At 38.1% G+C, this 16428-nt stretch overlaps 1 protein-coding gene and 1 pseudogene across 2 annotated transcripts in view; both read left to right on the top strand.

The window, feature by feature from the left end:
* Positions 1 to 16428, top strand: part of KCND2 (potassium voltage-gated channel subfamily D member 2) — a 270524-nt gene that overhangs the window by 241889 nt on the left and 12207 nt on the right. For both annotated transcript variants that reach the window (XM_085218809.1, XM_085218799.1), the window contains exon 3: positions 8954 to 9116. In XM_085218809.1, coding sequence (XP_085074935.1) covers positions 8954 to 9116 — 163 coding nt within the window. The remainder of the gene's footprint in view (positions 1 to 8953; positions 9117 to 16428) is intronic.
* Positions 10721 to 12785, top strand: LOC109365637 (ubiquitin-conjugating enzyme E2 J2 pseudogene; annotated as a pseudogene).

The following is a 16428-nucleotide window of genomic DNA, read 5'->3' as shown; positions in this document are numbered from 1 at the left end:
GAGAGGAAAAACCAGAAAAAGTGAATTCACAGGAAAAATATATATTCCTTTTACCCTAAGTGTTTGAACAAATCTAGGAGTACTTTTTCTTTTTCTGAGTAGCAGGGGGGCTGGGTGATGCCATTTCAATGGTTATTTTGTAAAGATTTTATCATGACAGGCATCACAGCCCCCATGCTGTGCCAATAGCCTAACAGCTCTGTTTTCTGTCAGTGACAGACATCTAGGATATAAAACAAAATACCAGCCCCACAAATATTAAGTTTTGGACAGATAGATAACAGGAATAAGAAATCACATATTAATGTTGTGAATAATAATGAATTATTGTCCAAGCTGGCACCTGAAAAATAAGCTATTCTGAACTTGCTCATACCTCTTCTTTGAAAACTGTAGTTCTGGTCTTGTTTTCTTGCAAATAATATAGAAGAATTTGAAAAAAAAAATAGAAAAGGGGAAATGGTATGAGCAAAACAGGGAGTAGATTCTGCATAAGCAGAGCAGGACTTGACTCTATAGAAAAGACTTAAGGAAAAGAGGTGTGAAATTGCAGGTACCAAGAGGAGGGTGGCTGGAGATCACACACCAGCTGCTTTGTCAAATACAAGGACCTGCCTGGGGACATCATATGGAGCAAGGAATTGCCATCAGAAGAGTCAAAAGCAGGCCAAGGACAGCTGACTGAGGAACTGCCTGAATGCTAAAAATCTGCATGGATTCAAGGGGACAAAATAAATCATGTTGAAATGCATTAAGAATAACTAACTATAAAGAAATTTCAAATAGCACAAAAAGCACCAGAGGTGTAAATGTCTGGAGGCTGGAAGAGCATTCAGGGATATTATTGTGTATTTACTGTATTTTTTCCATATATGTTTATTTGCTTAAGGTTACGAGACTGATTGCTAGTCTAGATGAAGCTTTGATCTGATCTGCTACTGGCGTTTTCTTTGTTCATCTCTGAACTTTGAAAGAGCTGGCTAATCCAACCTGATTAAATAAGTACTATGTCATAGATTCTTAGGAGCAAAAACCTTAGAATATTTAGTTTTAAGTAAGTTGGAATTGTGGTAGTGAAGACTGTCTTTCAGATTTATTTTTTTTTACTTTTTTTTTTTTTTGCTACTGTTGGCAAAAAGAATGTTTACATTTGATCCCAGAAAATGCAAAGCAACTGAGTGACAGAAGAAAAATATAATCTTCCTTTATCATTTTTACCATCATCAGACCATCTAATGAATATTATTCCCAGTTCCTCTGTCAGCTATACTAAGCATGAATAATTACCCAGGAAAGCATTTCTTTGCTGCTTATCACTGTGGGATCTTAAAGACTTGAAATTCTGAAGTAATACAACAAAGTCATAAATGAAATCTATGTTAATTAGAGATATTATTCTTAGGACTCTAGATGGTTTTAGGAAATTAAGACTTTTTACATACCTTCTTCTCTCCACTATGCTTTCTTAACCAAATAAAGTTAAGAATTTTGTCTTACTCTTCCAAATCAAGCTCTGGATCATTTCAGATTCACGTGCAGCAGCTTTTTAAAAATACTATTCACTTCTAAGATGCAGTTTAGATACTTTTCAGATTGCAAATGAACAAGTTGATTCCTTAAGGCAACACAGCTGAAATCTTTATTTAGATATTCCACTTAAACTTATTACCAGTAACATTTGAAAATATCTGTTGTTGCATGTAATGTTGAAATAAATGACTAATCTGAGTCAACTTGCCAGCATTTATTCACCAAGTAGCTTGGAAGCTCCAGGGAACAGCTTCAAAACAATTTTCAGCACCTCCTTAGACAAGGATGCCATTTTGCAATTGTGGAATATAATTTGACATCTCTATGATGTTACTTTCTGCTGCTTTTTCTACTCTCAAAACGGTTAGTTTCTGTTCTTGGCTGATGGTCTTTTTCCCAACAGTCTCAGTACTAAAACACGTAAGTAATATTTGCTCTCTGTCGAAGCCTATCTGCATAGTCCTAGAGTCTGTCTGTGAAGCAGGTTGAGATCTGTTCGTTCACATGTGCATAGAAGTACAAGGGTGGGGTTAAACAGCTGCTCTTTTCAAAAGGAGACAGTGGCAGATCAACTGATGAGTATTATTCCTGTAGCAGAAGGCTTGGGCCCTGTTCTCAGGTGCACACGGGATGACAAGGACACCAGCCCTTCCCACAGTAGCCTGTTGCAACAAGGTAGGTCATGTGAAGGTCCATTGGCCTGAAAACTCTGAAAATGCCCCATTATACCCTAAAAGTGATGGCCAGTGGATTGTAGGAACCACAGTAATTTAGGTAGTACTATGAAGGGCAGTTTGCAAATTTTGCATTGAGAACAATTTTTCTGCTATGTCACTCTTCTTCTTCATGAAAATTGTCTGATCCATTCCAAAATATTCTTTTTCTCCTTTAAAAAAAAAAAAAAAGTCATTTTTTCTTCTGAAAAGTGGAGGGAAAAATAAAATTCACCACCAAAAAATCCTGCACCTCAGTAATATGTCTGTTCAGGTGTTCAGGTGTAACAGACATATTGGAAGTCAGCTGAGCTGTAGCCCTCTGTAGCCCTAGTAATGTAAATAACTACCATACATCATTAAGCAAAGATTGCACTTCTCTGGTGCTTTGCAGCTGCTCATGAGCAGGTAGGATGTTAGCTTTCCCCACGGAGTGAGGGAGATATGACAAAAAGGAAACACAAAGACATTTTTTATCTTCTCATATTTAATATTTTACAGTAAAGGAAAACAGAAGGATATTAGTCATCTGGATCTCTACTGCAAGAAGCTGAGACTGCTTCTATGGGCAGGTCTTTTAACTTTCCCATGCAAGAGCTTTTTTGTGATTTTTTTTTTTTTTTTTTAATGACCTCTAAATACTAACTCCCATCTCAGCAAATCTGCTTAAGCTTCTTGGATGAAAGCCCTAGTGCACATGCAAAAAATCCCTGCATTTCATTGGAAACCTTATATTTCAGAACCACAAACTCAGCCAGGTGCAGGGGCAGCAGTGTGTCACCATCCAGAGGGACTCCACTCCTGCAGTCTGGAAAGCCCAGGAGCACGGCTGCTCTTGAGAAGCAGATGTGCTCTTCATCATTCATGAATGATCGTTCTGGCTGGTGCTTGCAGCAGCATTCTGGACCCCAGAGGAGACCACGTCCATCAGTACTGAGCAGAAGAGTGGGCTGTTGCAACAGAGAGCCCTTCACAGCAGTAAAAGCAGCCAGAAAGATTATTTGTAATTCCATTCAGAATCTCCCCAGGTTGGAATAAAATTTGGAATAATGTCTGTAATGTTTCACATCTCATACCTAACAGCAATATTTTGTATTATTAGAAATTACTTTTCCAAAATCATTAGGCTATTTTAAGACCTTGGTAAGGCTGCAAATTCATCATGATTATTGTTAGTGTCAGAGAGGCTGGGAGTTAGTTTTCTTTCTTTCTCTCCTGTGCTGGAACTTACGTGCATGCCTGATGGGGTGGCTGGCTGCCTAAATGCAGGGGCCGATGAGCAGCTGTGTGATCTCGGTGGAGAGTCTTGCAGAGCAGCCTCTGGGGTTCAGCCTGAGGCTGTTGAAGAGGAGGAAAGTGCCATAAGCTGGGATGGGAAGCCAGAGGGCAGGTGCACAATCCCACAGAGGTGAGTGGCCAACAACCCTGTCAAGCAACTGGAAGAGGAGAGAATATGCCCTGTCCTGGGAATGGGGGGGAAGGCAGAGAACTAACAGGGCTGAAGGAAAAAGCTCAGGTTGCCAGCATTGTATTAATCACCTCCAGTGCTAAAAGCTGGAGCTCTACCTGCATGACATGCCAAATCCCCTGAGAAACATGGCTGTCAGCCACACAGGTGGAAAAATATGCAGCTCTGGCTTCTAATTAGATGGTTTCGTTTCCACGGGTCTTCTACTGTTTTCATTGTTCTTTGACCATACTTTCCCTTGCTTTTAAAATACATATTGCCAGGTTAATTTAACGACTTTTTGTTGGTGTTTTCTTTTCTTCTTTTTTTTTTTTTTTTTTCTTTACAACTCCATTATTTTGTGATACGTTTTACATGCTTGGAAATAAAAACGTTACCGGTTTTCCCTCTTCAGCAAATAAGATGGGAGCAGACAACAGACCTCAATCAACGTAATGTTTGTAAAAGAATGTAAATGAATTCAAAAGAGGTGGGAGAGGGCAGAAGTATTTGCAACATGCATTAAAAATGGTTTTAGGTATTTGCATTTAATTTTAATGGTGTTTATGCCCCCTAGTGCCAGAAAGCGCTATTGCATCTCGCTGTTCCGAATACTGACAAGTTTATTTTTCACGTCAGTCTAAATTATTTGATCTTTGTAAAAGTGCACATCCTGGATTTATTTTTACTATATATCTCCTGCAATTTGAGAATTTATCTGCTGAGATCGTTGGATGTTTGGGGATTTTCTGCCTATGGTAAACAATTGCAAATTTGCGTTTTTAATCTCTGAAATGCATATAAAATAAAATACACAGAAATAGAAATATTCTTTTGATTATTTTACTCTCCAGAATACAATTAATTTTCATCTGAAAAAGAATGATTCCTGAGTTCAAACAAACAGACATTTAAAAAGCAGCATTGTCAATCTCATTCATAAAGATTGTTAAAGGAAAGACCTCTGCTCAGGGAAAAATTGCTGAAGGGTATGAGTTGTTTCAAATAATGACAGATCTTTTGTTTTAGACTGAACAAGAAAAAAAAAAAAGCAGTCATCATTGGATTCAGTAATAAGAATAATATCTGAAAATGAGAGAAATACTGATTCGGATTTCTTGAATTCTCAGTATGCAACATTGGATGTATTCTGCTCAACAGTTAGAAAAGCAGTATTGCTTTGGCAGGTCGGCGTCTGTAGGTTAGTTCTGACGTAGTAATATTTTTGGGTACAGAATGGGCATTTGTAATTCTAAATACATCCATTTTTCCCAAGCTCCTACAAAGCCCACCCTTCCATGTGTGGTTCAGTCTGCATTTCAAGCCTCCACATCTGTCATGCAAAGCTACAAGAAATCATGCCCCTGTTGCTCAGGTTAAAGATCCAGTGTTTATTTGCAAGACTTGCTGTCTTCACTTGCAATATAGAATCAAATGTGCAGACATGTTCTCTTGCCTGTTGGATACAAACAACTGGGACAAACACACATTCCATTAAATCCATCCATTTAGTCTATCCCTTAGTGAACAGAGAACCGTGGACTGAAGCAGTAGCACATGTCTGACCTGTCTGGACAATGTCCAATAAAACCAATGCATTAATTTGGTCACGTAGTTTCTGACTTGTGATTTGATAAAACTTGACTGACATATCTAGTTTGTCACATCCTTTTCACTTCCTTTTTTGGGTAATGTTGAACGCCTCTGACGGATAACACAGATAAACATGGCATCTCTTTTTCCTCACTTCATCCAGGGTTTACAATATTGTGATGACACTTTTGATGTTGCAAAATTAGATTGTCAGTAGAAATCATAAATGCCCAAAGACCAATGTGGGCTTTGGCCACAATGAGACATAAATGGAACAGATTATATGTAAAGCTATGAAAAGATTGATTGAAGGTAGGGAAAAAAAAACAAAACACTTACAGGAGAATATGTTTGCTGTTACAGTCTAAATAGCAGGGAGACAAGCAGAGTAGTTCTACATAAAACCCTGAAATAATTCCCTTTTGAGAAGTCTCTCTATGAAAATTCCCTAATAAAATTCAATGTTTGTTGTGTTTCCACCACTGAACAGATCAAATTTGTGGCAGAAATCAACATTTGTCTTACAGATCAAGCGTAATTTTTCCACTTTAAAATACAAGAACCACAAAGCTAAGTCTAAAATTTGGGCTATTTTAAGTGCAGATTTTCCAAGGACAGTTACAGATAAGATGAAGGGAGAAATTTTCCCTTCGTATTCTGTCATCCACTTCCACTGATGATATTCACTGATATACGAAGTACAACTAAAGGTAAAATTTAACCAGCAGGAGGAATTTCAATTTTAGTCAAGCCGATGCTAGACTAAAATCTGTGTCACTGTCCCAGAGGAGAGCAAAGCTGGCCAGGGTAGTAAAATCTCCTTTAGTGAGTGAACATATTTCTCATGCAGGACAGGTAGAGTAATATCTTGGCAGTCGTAGTTTCTGAATGTAATTTTATCTAAACCTCCCGAAAACTGTTTATCAACAGGAGAAAAACTAATTATATTAGGGTTATTAAAGATGTGAAAAGTGTTATTAGCACTAAACAGTGGGCAAACAGCATTACTTTTGAAAAATGTCACTGTAGTACAATTCACCCAAGCTGAAAAACAAATAAAAGCAAGCTATTTCAAAATAGGTGATATATCTATCCTTTCATTTTGCTCAGTAATGATTAAAAAACATTGTAAAATACCTTCACATATCAAACAACTTTTTTTGTTGTTTGTTTGTTTGTTTGTTTGTTTAATTCCATTACACTGAAATACCATGAAAAGCTGTCTCCTCATAGTCCTAGGTAGGTCACACATAAATAGTGAAATTTTGGACATGTATCTGCTATAATTCCCATCACCATGCCTAAAACATCAGAATTAGTTTTCACCTAATTATGGTGTCACATATTCAGCAGGGTGGTATATCCCTGAGCAACTTCAAACCAAATTAGAACTAGAAATGCCTTCAGTCCACAGCAGCTATTGATGGCAATATAGGCTTATGACGGTTCAGCACTTTCACATTTCAAGTGATAATTTTAGTTATCTAAATATAGGCTTAGTAATCTAGTTTGATAGGTCTGTCCTAATAGTACTAGATGTGTATAAATTTTGTATTTCAAGTTCTGATTGTGTCAAGTGTGTGTAAATATATCCTGCCTTCTAAATAGCTTTCTGTTGATACACTTTAATTCAGTTTCTGAAAATACTTGGGTCATAGCCTAAAGGAAGAAGCAAAACTCTGACAGTCCCTGTAAACCAATAATGTTTACCACTGGTCTTATCCTAGACCTTCCCTTTTGAGGAAACTTCTGGCCACCCATCAAACCCAGGTGCTCACAGGGCAGCGTGGGGGTGCTGGGCAGACCTGTGCTTCCACTCATTCACCATTGCTGAAAAAAGCTGGGTGCAGTAGTCAGGTGTCAGGGATCCCGTTCAGCAAAGGGACCTCGAAAAGCTGATTATCCACCCACATGCCCAACAGTTGTATCTCACCTCTGAGAACGGCTCGTTGGCTTAGGAAGAGAAGCACCAAAAAATACCCTTTGTTGCAAGGCGCGAATGTTAATAGCTTAGTAAAGCTCTCTTTCCAGTGTTCTTTATTTTATACATCCTGTAATTGAGACAACCTGTAGCATTAACTTAGAAGATGGTTTCTATTACATGATGTCATTTAATCCACCCCTGCATGTCACAAAATCAGCAATTATCAACACTGAAATTCTATTTTATTAGTACAAATATTAATGTACTTTTTTCCTGTGAACGTTTTACACCTGGGCATGCCTAATAAAGCAGCTAAACATTTATTTTGCACAACATAGTCACAGTCAGTAAACTAAGACTTGTCCATCTATATTATGTCTGCCTGGATGAATCTTATTTGAATCTTTGAGTTAAATACCTTCTTCTTATCTTACAAAATTCAAGTCATTCATCTTCACCCACAAGGGGATATATGATCTCCTTCACACACAGGCTGAGCCCTCATTGCTAGAAAGTGTTCTCTAACCATGGTTAGACAGTCTCTCTTCTCATGATTATGGACACAATTTGGGCCATGTAATTTGAAGACTCCACCCTAACTTCTCTATTTATCTTTCTAGTTCCTGCTGAACTGCTTTTCTTTTCCAGATAGCACTCTCCAAATATTGTCCCTCCTGCAGTTTTATTTCTTACCTTTTTTCATATTGTTGTAAACTCTGCAGTAGAAAATACGCTGTGTCTCTGCACATGCTACAATCTATGTTTATTAATAGTTTAAAACTCAGTTGAAACAGAATGGTACTTGCAGGTAATGTATCTCTTTATTAAACTCTGCAGTATGTAATTACATCCTTGTTCTATAGAATATGGCAGTCTACAAAGTGCAAATAGCTGATATCTCTTAATAAGCTGTCATGGGAATCCCTCTACATACTTCTCAGCAATGCTATGAGAAATATTATATAGTTGCTGGAAAAAAACAATATCCAGCATCATAAAGAAATGTGGTAAATTCCAGCTCTAGTAATTCTGAACACTGCCAGGATTTGCAGTTCAGGTTTCCTTGATTGTTTGCATTTGTGGCTTGAGTTTCTGGGGTTTGCTTTTGGCTACATGGAAAAATGTTTAGACTATAGAAGGGACCTCTGGAGGGCAGATTTTCTAGCCTTTCACTCAAAGAAATCCTATCAACAACAATAGATTAGGTCAGATGTATTTCTGTTCAGCCAAGTCTTGAAAATCTCCAAGGATAAAAAGTTCACGATCTCCTGGGCTCCCTGTTCCAAAATCCACTACCCTCCTAAATGAAAGCTCTATATCAGCTTAGTGAGAATATAGATTATTCAGCTTGACATCTAACTTACCAAGTGATCTCCCGTGGATCTCATCAGTGGAAAGCAGTGAGTTCTTCAATCAAACAAACAGAGTAAGGACTGTGACTCTGAGAATTTTTCCATAGGCAGGTCTGTCTTCATCACAATAGAGTCAGCTTGGGAAGACTTGAGCAGCTAAAACACAGATGCTCACAGTTGATCAACAGAATACCAAACATTACCTTAAAATTAAAAAAAGAATGCATGCCCAGCACTAGGTTTGCTGTATAACAAATGGATGTGTGTAAAATATTATATCCATCAAGCATTATTTGCAAGAGAAGTAAAATCTATTGTGCAATTAATTTATCTTGAGATTCAATACTTTAAAAAGATTTTGTTTTTGCTAAGGGTTTTATTTTCTTTAACCCAGATATGGTGACATGGTGCCGAAGACAATAGCTGGCAAGATTTTTGGTTCAATATGCTCCTTGAGTGGGGTCTTAGTGATTGCTCTGCCAGTTCCTGTAATTGTCTCCAACTTCAGCCGTATCTACCACCAGAACCAACGAGCAGACAAGCGCAGGGCACAAAAGGTGAGCTCCTCAATTTTTCGCCTTTTGATACTGACAATAGCTTAAAAGTAAATTTTTCTGCGTCTCAAAAATGAGTATGATTTATTACGAAGATGACTGCTGTATGTATACATTACATGCCAAGCCAAAGTTCCAGATGCAAATACTGTGTGATTTTTAATTTAAATAAAAATGGTTCATTTATCTTTTTTTTTTTTTTTTGTCAAAATATACAGATGTAATTACAGATGTAATTCATCCTAATTGTTAGACCAGATCTACTGCTTTTAGGCAATAGCGGTAGTACTGCCTCCTGAAAGCATCATTTTTCAGGAAAACTTTCTTTCCTCAAGATTGCTCTGAGAAGGAAAAAAAAAAAAAAAAAAAACCTAAAAACCTAAAAACCTAAGCATTACTTCTAATGTCTATCTTAACAGACAGCTTCACTAATCCATTTGTTTAACTCCCATGTTAACTCTCTAGGGAATCTGACTATTGGGAACTTGTCTCCTTAGCACTTCTTAGCTTAAAAGGCTTCAGAAAAAGCTGAATCAGGAAAAGACAAGAACAAAAGTCTATTTTTTTTTTTTTCAGCTTTCTTGGTGTCTGATATCACTAAAATATCAACTAGCTCTGTGACAAGACATTTTTTCTCCTTGACCTACATGCACAAGGTCAAGAATCAGGAAGACCTATTTACCAGGAAAGATGCAGCAAAGCCAGAGCAGCACCGTTGTTTCCAGCCCATATCTAAAATGCCAGTCCCAATCCACTTTACTCAGCCTTCTGATGAGAAATGTCTCATATGTCTTATATGACCTCTCTTGACACCTGAAGCACTGATAAGAGATTGTAATTGTTCTGCTATGTACTCTATGGAAAAGGTTCATCACCCAGTGGGCCCAGAGGTTCTGAGGGGTCCAATGAGAGTGGGATCCCTGCCCACAAAGGTGTGCAGGCAGGTCATGACTGAGGGATACACGTTGACCGAGGGAACATATGTCTCCTAAAGACAATAGCAATTAGTTTAGAGATTATAACATGAAAAACAAAAATTTGTTATTCCTTGCCACCTTTTTGACTGATGATTCCATAGGAAGGAAGTGAAATAAACAAACATAGTGATATAAGTCTTGGAAAATCTTAGAATCGGGAGAAACAGAGGTACATTGCAAAGAAAGTCAGTCACAGATCTGGGATGAAGACGTTGTATCCTTTAAATAGCCACAGCTTGAGAGACTTGGGAAAATGGCTACCAAAAAGAACAGGGGTATTCCAGAGACACTTAGAAACCTGATTTCAAATATAGGTTGTTTCAGTGCTCCAAGTATCATATCTCTCTTACCTACTAATTACACACATTCTTTGCATCGTTTTGTCCTATGTCCCAGTCATATACTCCCTTCTCCCACAACTGGAAAACATAGAGAATACATAATTTGTACACTACATTGTTTTTGTAGAGAATTTTTCATTTCTATTATGTAATGGCAGTAAAGAGTGAAAGAACTGTATGTACCAGCAGAAAACAGTGCTTCATTACTATGCCTTAGAGCATTGTGCCAGTCACGGATAACAGATCTGCTTGATCCCAGCAATCAGTGTGCCTGTTCTGAGCTTTCATGACTGTACAGACAACCAGCCTTACTTCAGATACACACAGCCTCCTACTGTATAATGTTGAATAAATTTTTCTATATCTGATTTGCACTTTACAGTAAAAAAGAGATAGAAATTGGGAAATACCTTACAAAAATTAGATCAGCAGACTGGCGGATATTCCCTCTAGTCTCTCTTCCTGAATAGAAACTGTTTAATAACCGACTTTCTCTCCTTGAAAAACAGTGAGCTCATTGTATGTCACAAACAGGAATGTGAAGTGATGAATGGCAATTCCACAAAATCTCGTTTCCTCTGCTCCCCAGAACAATGCCAAGAGTAAGGATCACAGATTTACTCTGACCACGTTTATATCCTTCTTGCTTTAGAAAAAATGGCTTTAAGGTCTGTTTAATGTAGCATTAGGTATGTTTCATTGATTTCTCCTATTGCAAAACTTATCTTCTCTCTTATTTTAAAATGACTGAGAGGATATGAACTGAACATTGCTCTGAGGGACTGAAAGAAAAGTTAGCAAAAAGAACTTACTGAATACTGCACAGTCTCTATTTATCAATATTTACCTATGAAGTATAGACTTACATTTCACAGGAGAGCTCTATTACCTTTGTATAAGGTGTCCAGGCCACCACATTGGCTGTAAGCCATGATCATACCACAGCAGGAGGCACTGAGGTAATGGCCCTGCCCAGCCTGCCATCCCTTACAAAGCTCCCTCCCATTTTGCCTCCCTCACTCAGCTGTTGGCTGTGGCTAAGCAGAATGCCCTGGCAGTGAAGGGGTCTGGTGTAGCAGGTAGAGATGAGCAACAGCAGTAGTAAGAGAGCACTATCAACAGCAGCACTGTGACTTAAACAAGACTACTTTAGAATTAAGAAAAATCCAGTGCCTTATATCTGTGCAGAACCTCTACCATCTAATATCCTGACAACAAAGTGCCATTCAAGGAGCCTGAAATAACTCCCTTTGAAGATGGCTACTATCATAGGAAATTAATATTCTCTAAAGAATTTCCTTTTAAACCTCTTAGTATTTATATGATTACACCTATTGAAAGATTTGAGTGTAACAGAAGGCTCTGTCTTTCAATCACTGATTTCCACCATAATTCATGGAATCCAGCTTGGTCAGTTTCAACAATGTTGATGGGCTGCCTTAGTTTTACAGTAGAAAAGGACCTCACAGTGGGTAGCAGAGTTCACAAAAACTAGTAATTGCACAAAGTTTAGCATTCAGTGTTCTATTAGCACCTGATAACCATCCAGGGCTCCAGCAGGCCAGTCAAAATCATGGACTCTTAGGTGGAGCTTTGGCAGAATTATTTGTTAGTTGGATATGCAGTCTTCGCCATACAATCAAATATGTACTGAGAAATGTAGTTGCAAGAATGAGTGGAAAAGAAATCCAACACCAAAGTAGAGGTAGTTCCAGAGCAAGTGAGACTCTGAGCATCTGACTTTTGACACTAGGATAAACTATATTTTTAATTTGTTTTGAGCCAAGAAACTACAGGCCTATCAGTCTTACCTCCATCCCTGGGAAGGTGATGGACAACTTATGTTGTTCAAAGTACAGCATAAACCCTTGCAAGAGATGGTACTGCCTGTTTGCTACAACAGCCTTCCATCTAACTAAGAAAACTGGATATTGAAATTGTGGAAATTCTTTTATCAATATCTCATAGATAAATTCAATCAAGGTAGCCTTTATCATGGATAAATTCAATCAAAATAGCCTTTAAAAATGACCAAACATTTGGGCTGTAAGGAAACTTGATAGAAGTCAGTGAAGTGCTGAAAACTAATCTTAGGAGATAGGAGACTTACTGAAGATCCATGTGACCACCAACACATTCATTTACTGAATTCCACGCTGTCCTTCAAGATTAAAAAATAAAATTATGCTGCACGTTAATGCTCGAGAGAAGGAAGTGAAATTTATAAATATATCATCTCATTTTGAATGCATTTTAAAGGAAAATCCTACTTCTAATTATGAAAATGCATTGTAAAAGAGACCTCAATATAAACAATAAATAAAAAATAAAAATAAAAAAAAGGAAAAGGAAAAACAAAATTCTTATCAGAACATTTTCCTCTATCAGCTATTGATGTCCAAGAATCAGAACTTATGTGGCAATAGATAGATAAATAATTCATCCTACACACAGGAGTTTGCACTCAGGACTTAACTAATTATTGTCTATAGTCTTATTTTGCTTTTTCCTCAAGCAGATTTATCAAAGTGTAGACAGTTTTGAAGAATGCTGCTTTTCTCAGCTAGAGACAACTGCAGGAGGTCAAGTTATTTTCATTTCTTATCAGTGCCTTCAAGTGGCAAATTTAATGACAGATGTGTTGTGACTGGTCCATACGGAAACAAACAGATGGAAACACAAATGGAAACAGAAACAGAAACATGACAGCTAGCTCCAAAATCTGACAATGCATACGATTCAACCTGATTCCTTCATATTATTATGGTCTTCTACTTTCACATTGGAAAATACTTTGTAAAGATTGGCTGGGCTCTTATTTCATTATTTACTAGTTATACTTGATGTATTTATCTATCAAGTTATTAGGTACTAGATAAATATAAATAGCTTTAGGACAAATTATAATAACCGCTTAACAGTACCTAGAGCCAAGCTTTTGCAATAAGGAACCATGCTACCAATGCAATTTATTACAGCTTAAATAGGGTATTAACCTCAGTGAAGTTGTAGAGATAACCAGTGGAATAGATTAACTAAGATCTTTGAAATTCAGCAAAAAAGCACTCAAGTTTACTGAGTTTGAACAGAGTGTGAAAGCAAGGTGCAACTCATGAACCTTTTTAAACTGCATATCCACTAACATACAAAGTAAACAGCATTTTCCTCTCTACTGCATGCAGATGTTCTATAAATTATTTTCTGTAATCTGAAGTTAACTAGTAGCAATTACTGAAAATGAGAAAAATCAGAGCCTGATTTTTCACTTGAGAGCAAATATGTACAATGGATTTATGAAAGACCAAACAAACAAATGACTTAAACACAATGGGACTAACCTTCAAATCGTTTTGGCCATTGTTGTAAGAGCCACAGAAAGGCTATGAAGGAATTTTTACTTTCTAATTGTACAAGGTCATTAAAGAAATAACACCTGTAAGGTAAGTACGTTTTCAGTTTTTGAAACCAAGACAATTAAGTAGTCTGGAGAGCAGCGGAAGGGAAACAAAAGGAGCTATGTAGCTAGTAGTAGGGGCAGGCTACCTCAGTTCTTGCATAGCAGACAGAAGAGAGGCTCTTGTCAAAAATGATTCCCAGTACTATGATAAGCTGTGCCCTAAAGTATTTCTGATAAAATCTCTCTTACAATCTTGAGGGTATCTTGAGTGCTTAAAGCTGGATATTGTAAATATCCCACGGTACAACATTTAGTGCTGTTTAAAACCTTGTGAAATTGTTTATTTCTAAACTTTCTAAAACTGACAGTCACTAAAGAAAAGTGTTTTCCTTTTGTATGATTCCTATTATTGCAGTCATAGTCAGGACCCACGTTTAAGTTACGAAATTAGAAAATAGAAAATGAAGCAAAGCATTCAAAAGAATTCAGGGCAATACAGGGGATGCTGTAAGAATTGAAGCTGATCATTAGTTCTGTTAGAAAGTTTCATGTTAGATTATGGTGGAATTTTATCTCAGTAAAAGAACTTTGTTTTAGCTCATGGTTTTTCCCCTAGACACTGTAAAAATTACCAAAATCAAGGTTTCACACTGAATGGGTAACATTGAAAACCTCACTGCAAAGCAGATAACCTATTGCAGGAGAATTTAACCCCTTCCTTTTTTGCCAGATATTCCCACGAAAGACAGTTAGAAAGGACACTGAGGTTATCACTTCTTTTCTGCTGGACATGACAGAAAAGACTGAAGACTAAAGAAAAGTACAATTCTTCCATAGTCACAGTTTTTCTGATGTTATCACACAATTTTGGTGTGTCCTTCCTGGGAATTCAGTCCCCAGTGTGCAGCTCTTAAAATCCTGTGGATGACATGAGCTTTTAATGATTCCTTGTTAGGAAACATGGGCAGTCACTGGAATGCTCAAGTTATGGGCTCTGATCTGAATCAGTCAGAAGAACTGAAAACAAATTGCTGTAAAATGTTTGTAAACACATCCAATTTCAGGAGTATTTTCTACATAGGTCATTCCAAAAGTTATGCCTCCTATTTATTTCCATGGAAATTACAACAGATACACATTAACACTGTTTGATAGAGAAAATTTTCAGCTACAGAACACTATTTTTAAACATAACCACCTCCATTAGCTGTGCACTTTTGCCACAATGAAAAAAAGCCTGCATGCTGCACTTCTAACAATCTGCACCAGCAGAGATGACCCACTGTGACTGTTACTACTGCTGAATGGCACCACCACTACCACCTCACTGTGCTCGCATGCACTATTTGGTCTCCACAAATGTTCAGCAAGCAGCAATGCACAGGTGCAAGTTTTCCTGTACAGAGAAGTTCAATTCCACACCTTTGCTTCACGCGCACTTTCATGTTAGACACCATTTGTCAGCCTGCTCCTCTGCTGCCATCTGTCACATGGCAACAACATGTAATGGAATATTGGTGGGAAAGTTCAACCACTACTGCAATACCACCAACATCCACTACTGCTGTTGTGAGCCAACATCATAAAATAGGAGCAGCTCTCATATAATCGGAAGTGTAAGCAGGCAAGCTGTATGCAATATCTGGTTGCCTCCTTCGTAATAGATTTATTGTCTTCACTTTAATAAATGATGTAAATTCTGGCCCTCTTAATGAGTTTCAGCTAAGAAGATGTAAGCTATTAGTTCCCACCTCACAAAAGCTTTCTAAGATGCTAAAAAAATCATATTTGCCAAGAAATTTAAGATCTTCATATGCAAAGAATAACCGTCATATTATGTGTTGTAGCACACTGACATATTAAGACAGTCTCATGAAGTGTTATATTTTTTACTTTTCTTTAATAAGGAAGGGATGCCATTCAGAGGGAACCTCAACAGGCTAGAAAGATGGGCCCATGTGAACCTGATGAGGTTCAACACAGCAAAGTGCAAAGTTTTGCACTTGGGCCGGAGGAATCCCAGGCATCCATACAGACTGGAAGGAGCGGTCCTTGGGAGCAGCCCTGCGAAGAAGAACCTGGGGGTCTTGATAGATGAAAAGCTTAACATGAGCCAACAGTGTGCCCTTGCAGCTTGGAAAGCAAATGGTATCCTGGGCTCCATCAGAAGAGGGGTGGCCAGCAGGGACAGGGAGGTGATTGTCCCCCTCTACTCTGCTCTTGTGAGGCCCCATCTGGAGTACTGTGTCCAGGTCTGGAGCCCCCAGTACAAGAGAGATAGCTCTTAGAGAGGGTCCAGAGGAGAGCCACAAAGATATTCAGGGGACTGGAGCACCTCCCCTACAAAGACAGGCTGAGGGATCTGGGCTTGTTCAGCCTGGAGAAAAGAAGGCTGCAGGGTGACCTCATTGCAGCCTTTCAGTACCTAAAGGGAGCCTACAAACAGGAGGGGAATCAACTCTTTGAAAGGGTAGATAACTGCAGGACAAGAGGAAATGCTTTTAAGTTGAGGGAGGGAAGATTTAGGTTGGATGTCAGGGGGAAGTTCTTTACAGAGAGAGTGGTGAGGTGCTGGAACAGGCTGCCCAGAGAGGTTGTGG

Source organism: Meleagris gallopavo, chromosome 1 (genome assembly GCF_905368555.1).
Source record: "Meleagris gallopavo chromosome 1, MGAL_WU_HG_1.1, whole genome shotgun sequence".
Lineage (NCBI taxonomy): Eukaryota > Metazoa > Chordata > Aves > Galliformes > Phasianidae > Meleagris > Meleagris gallopavo.
Note: the sequence above shows the minus strand (reverse complement) of the source record. Positions and strands in the feature narration are given on the sequence as shown.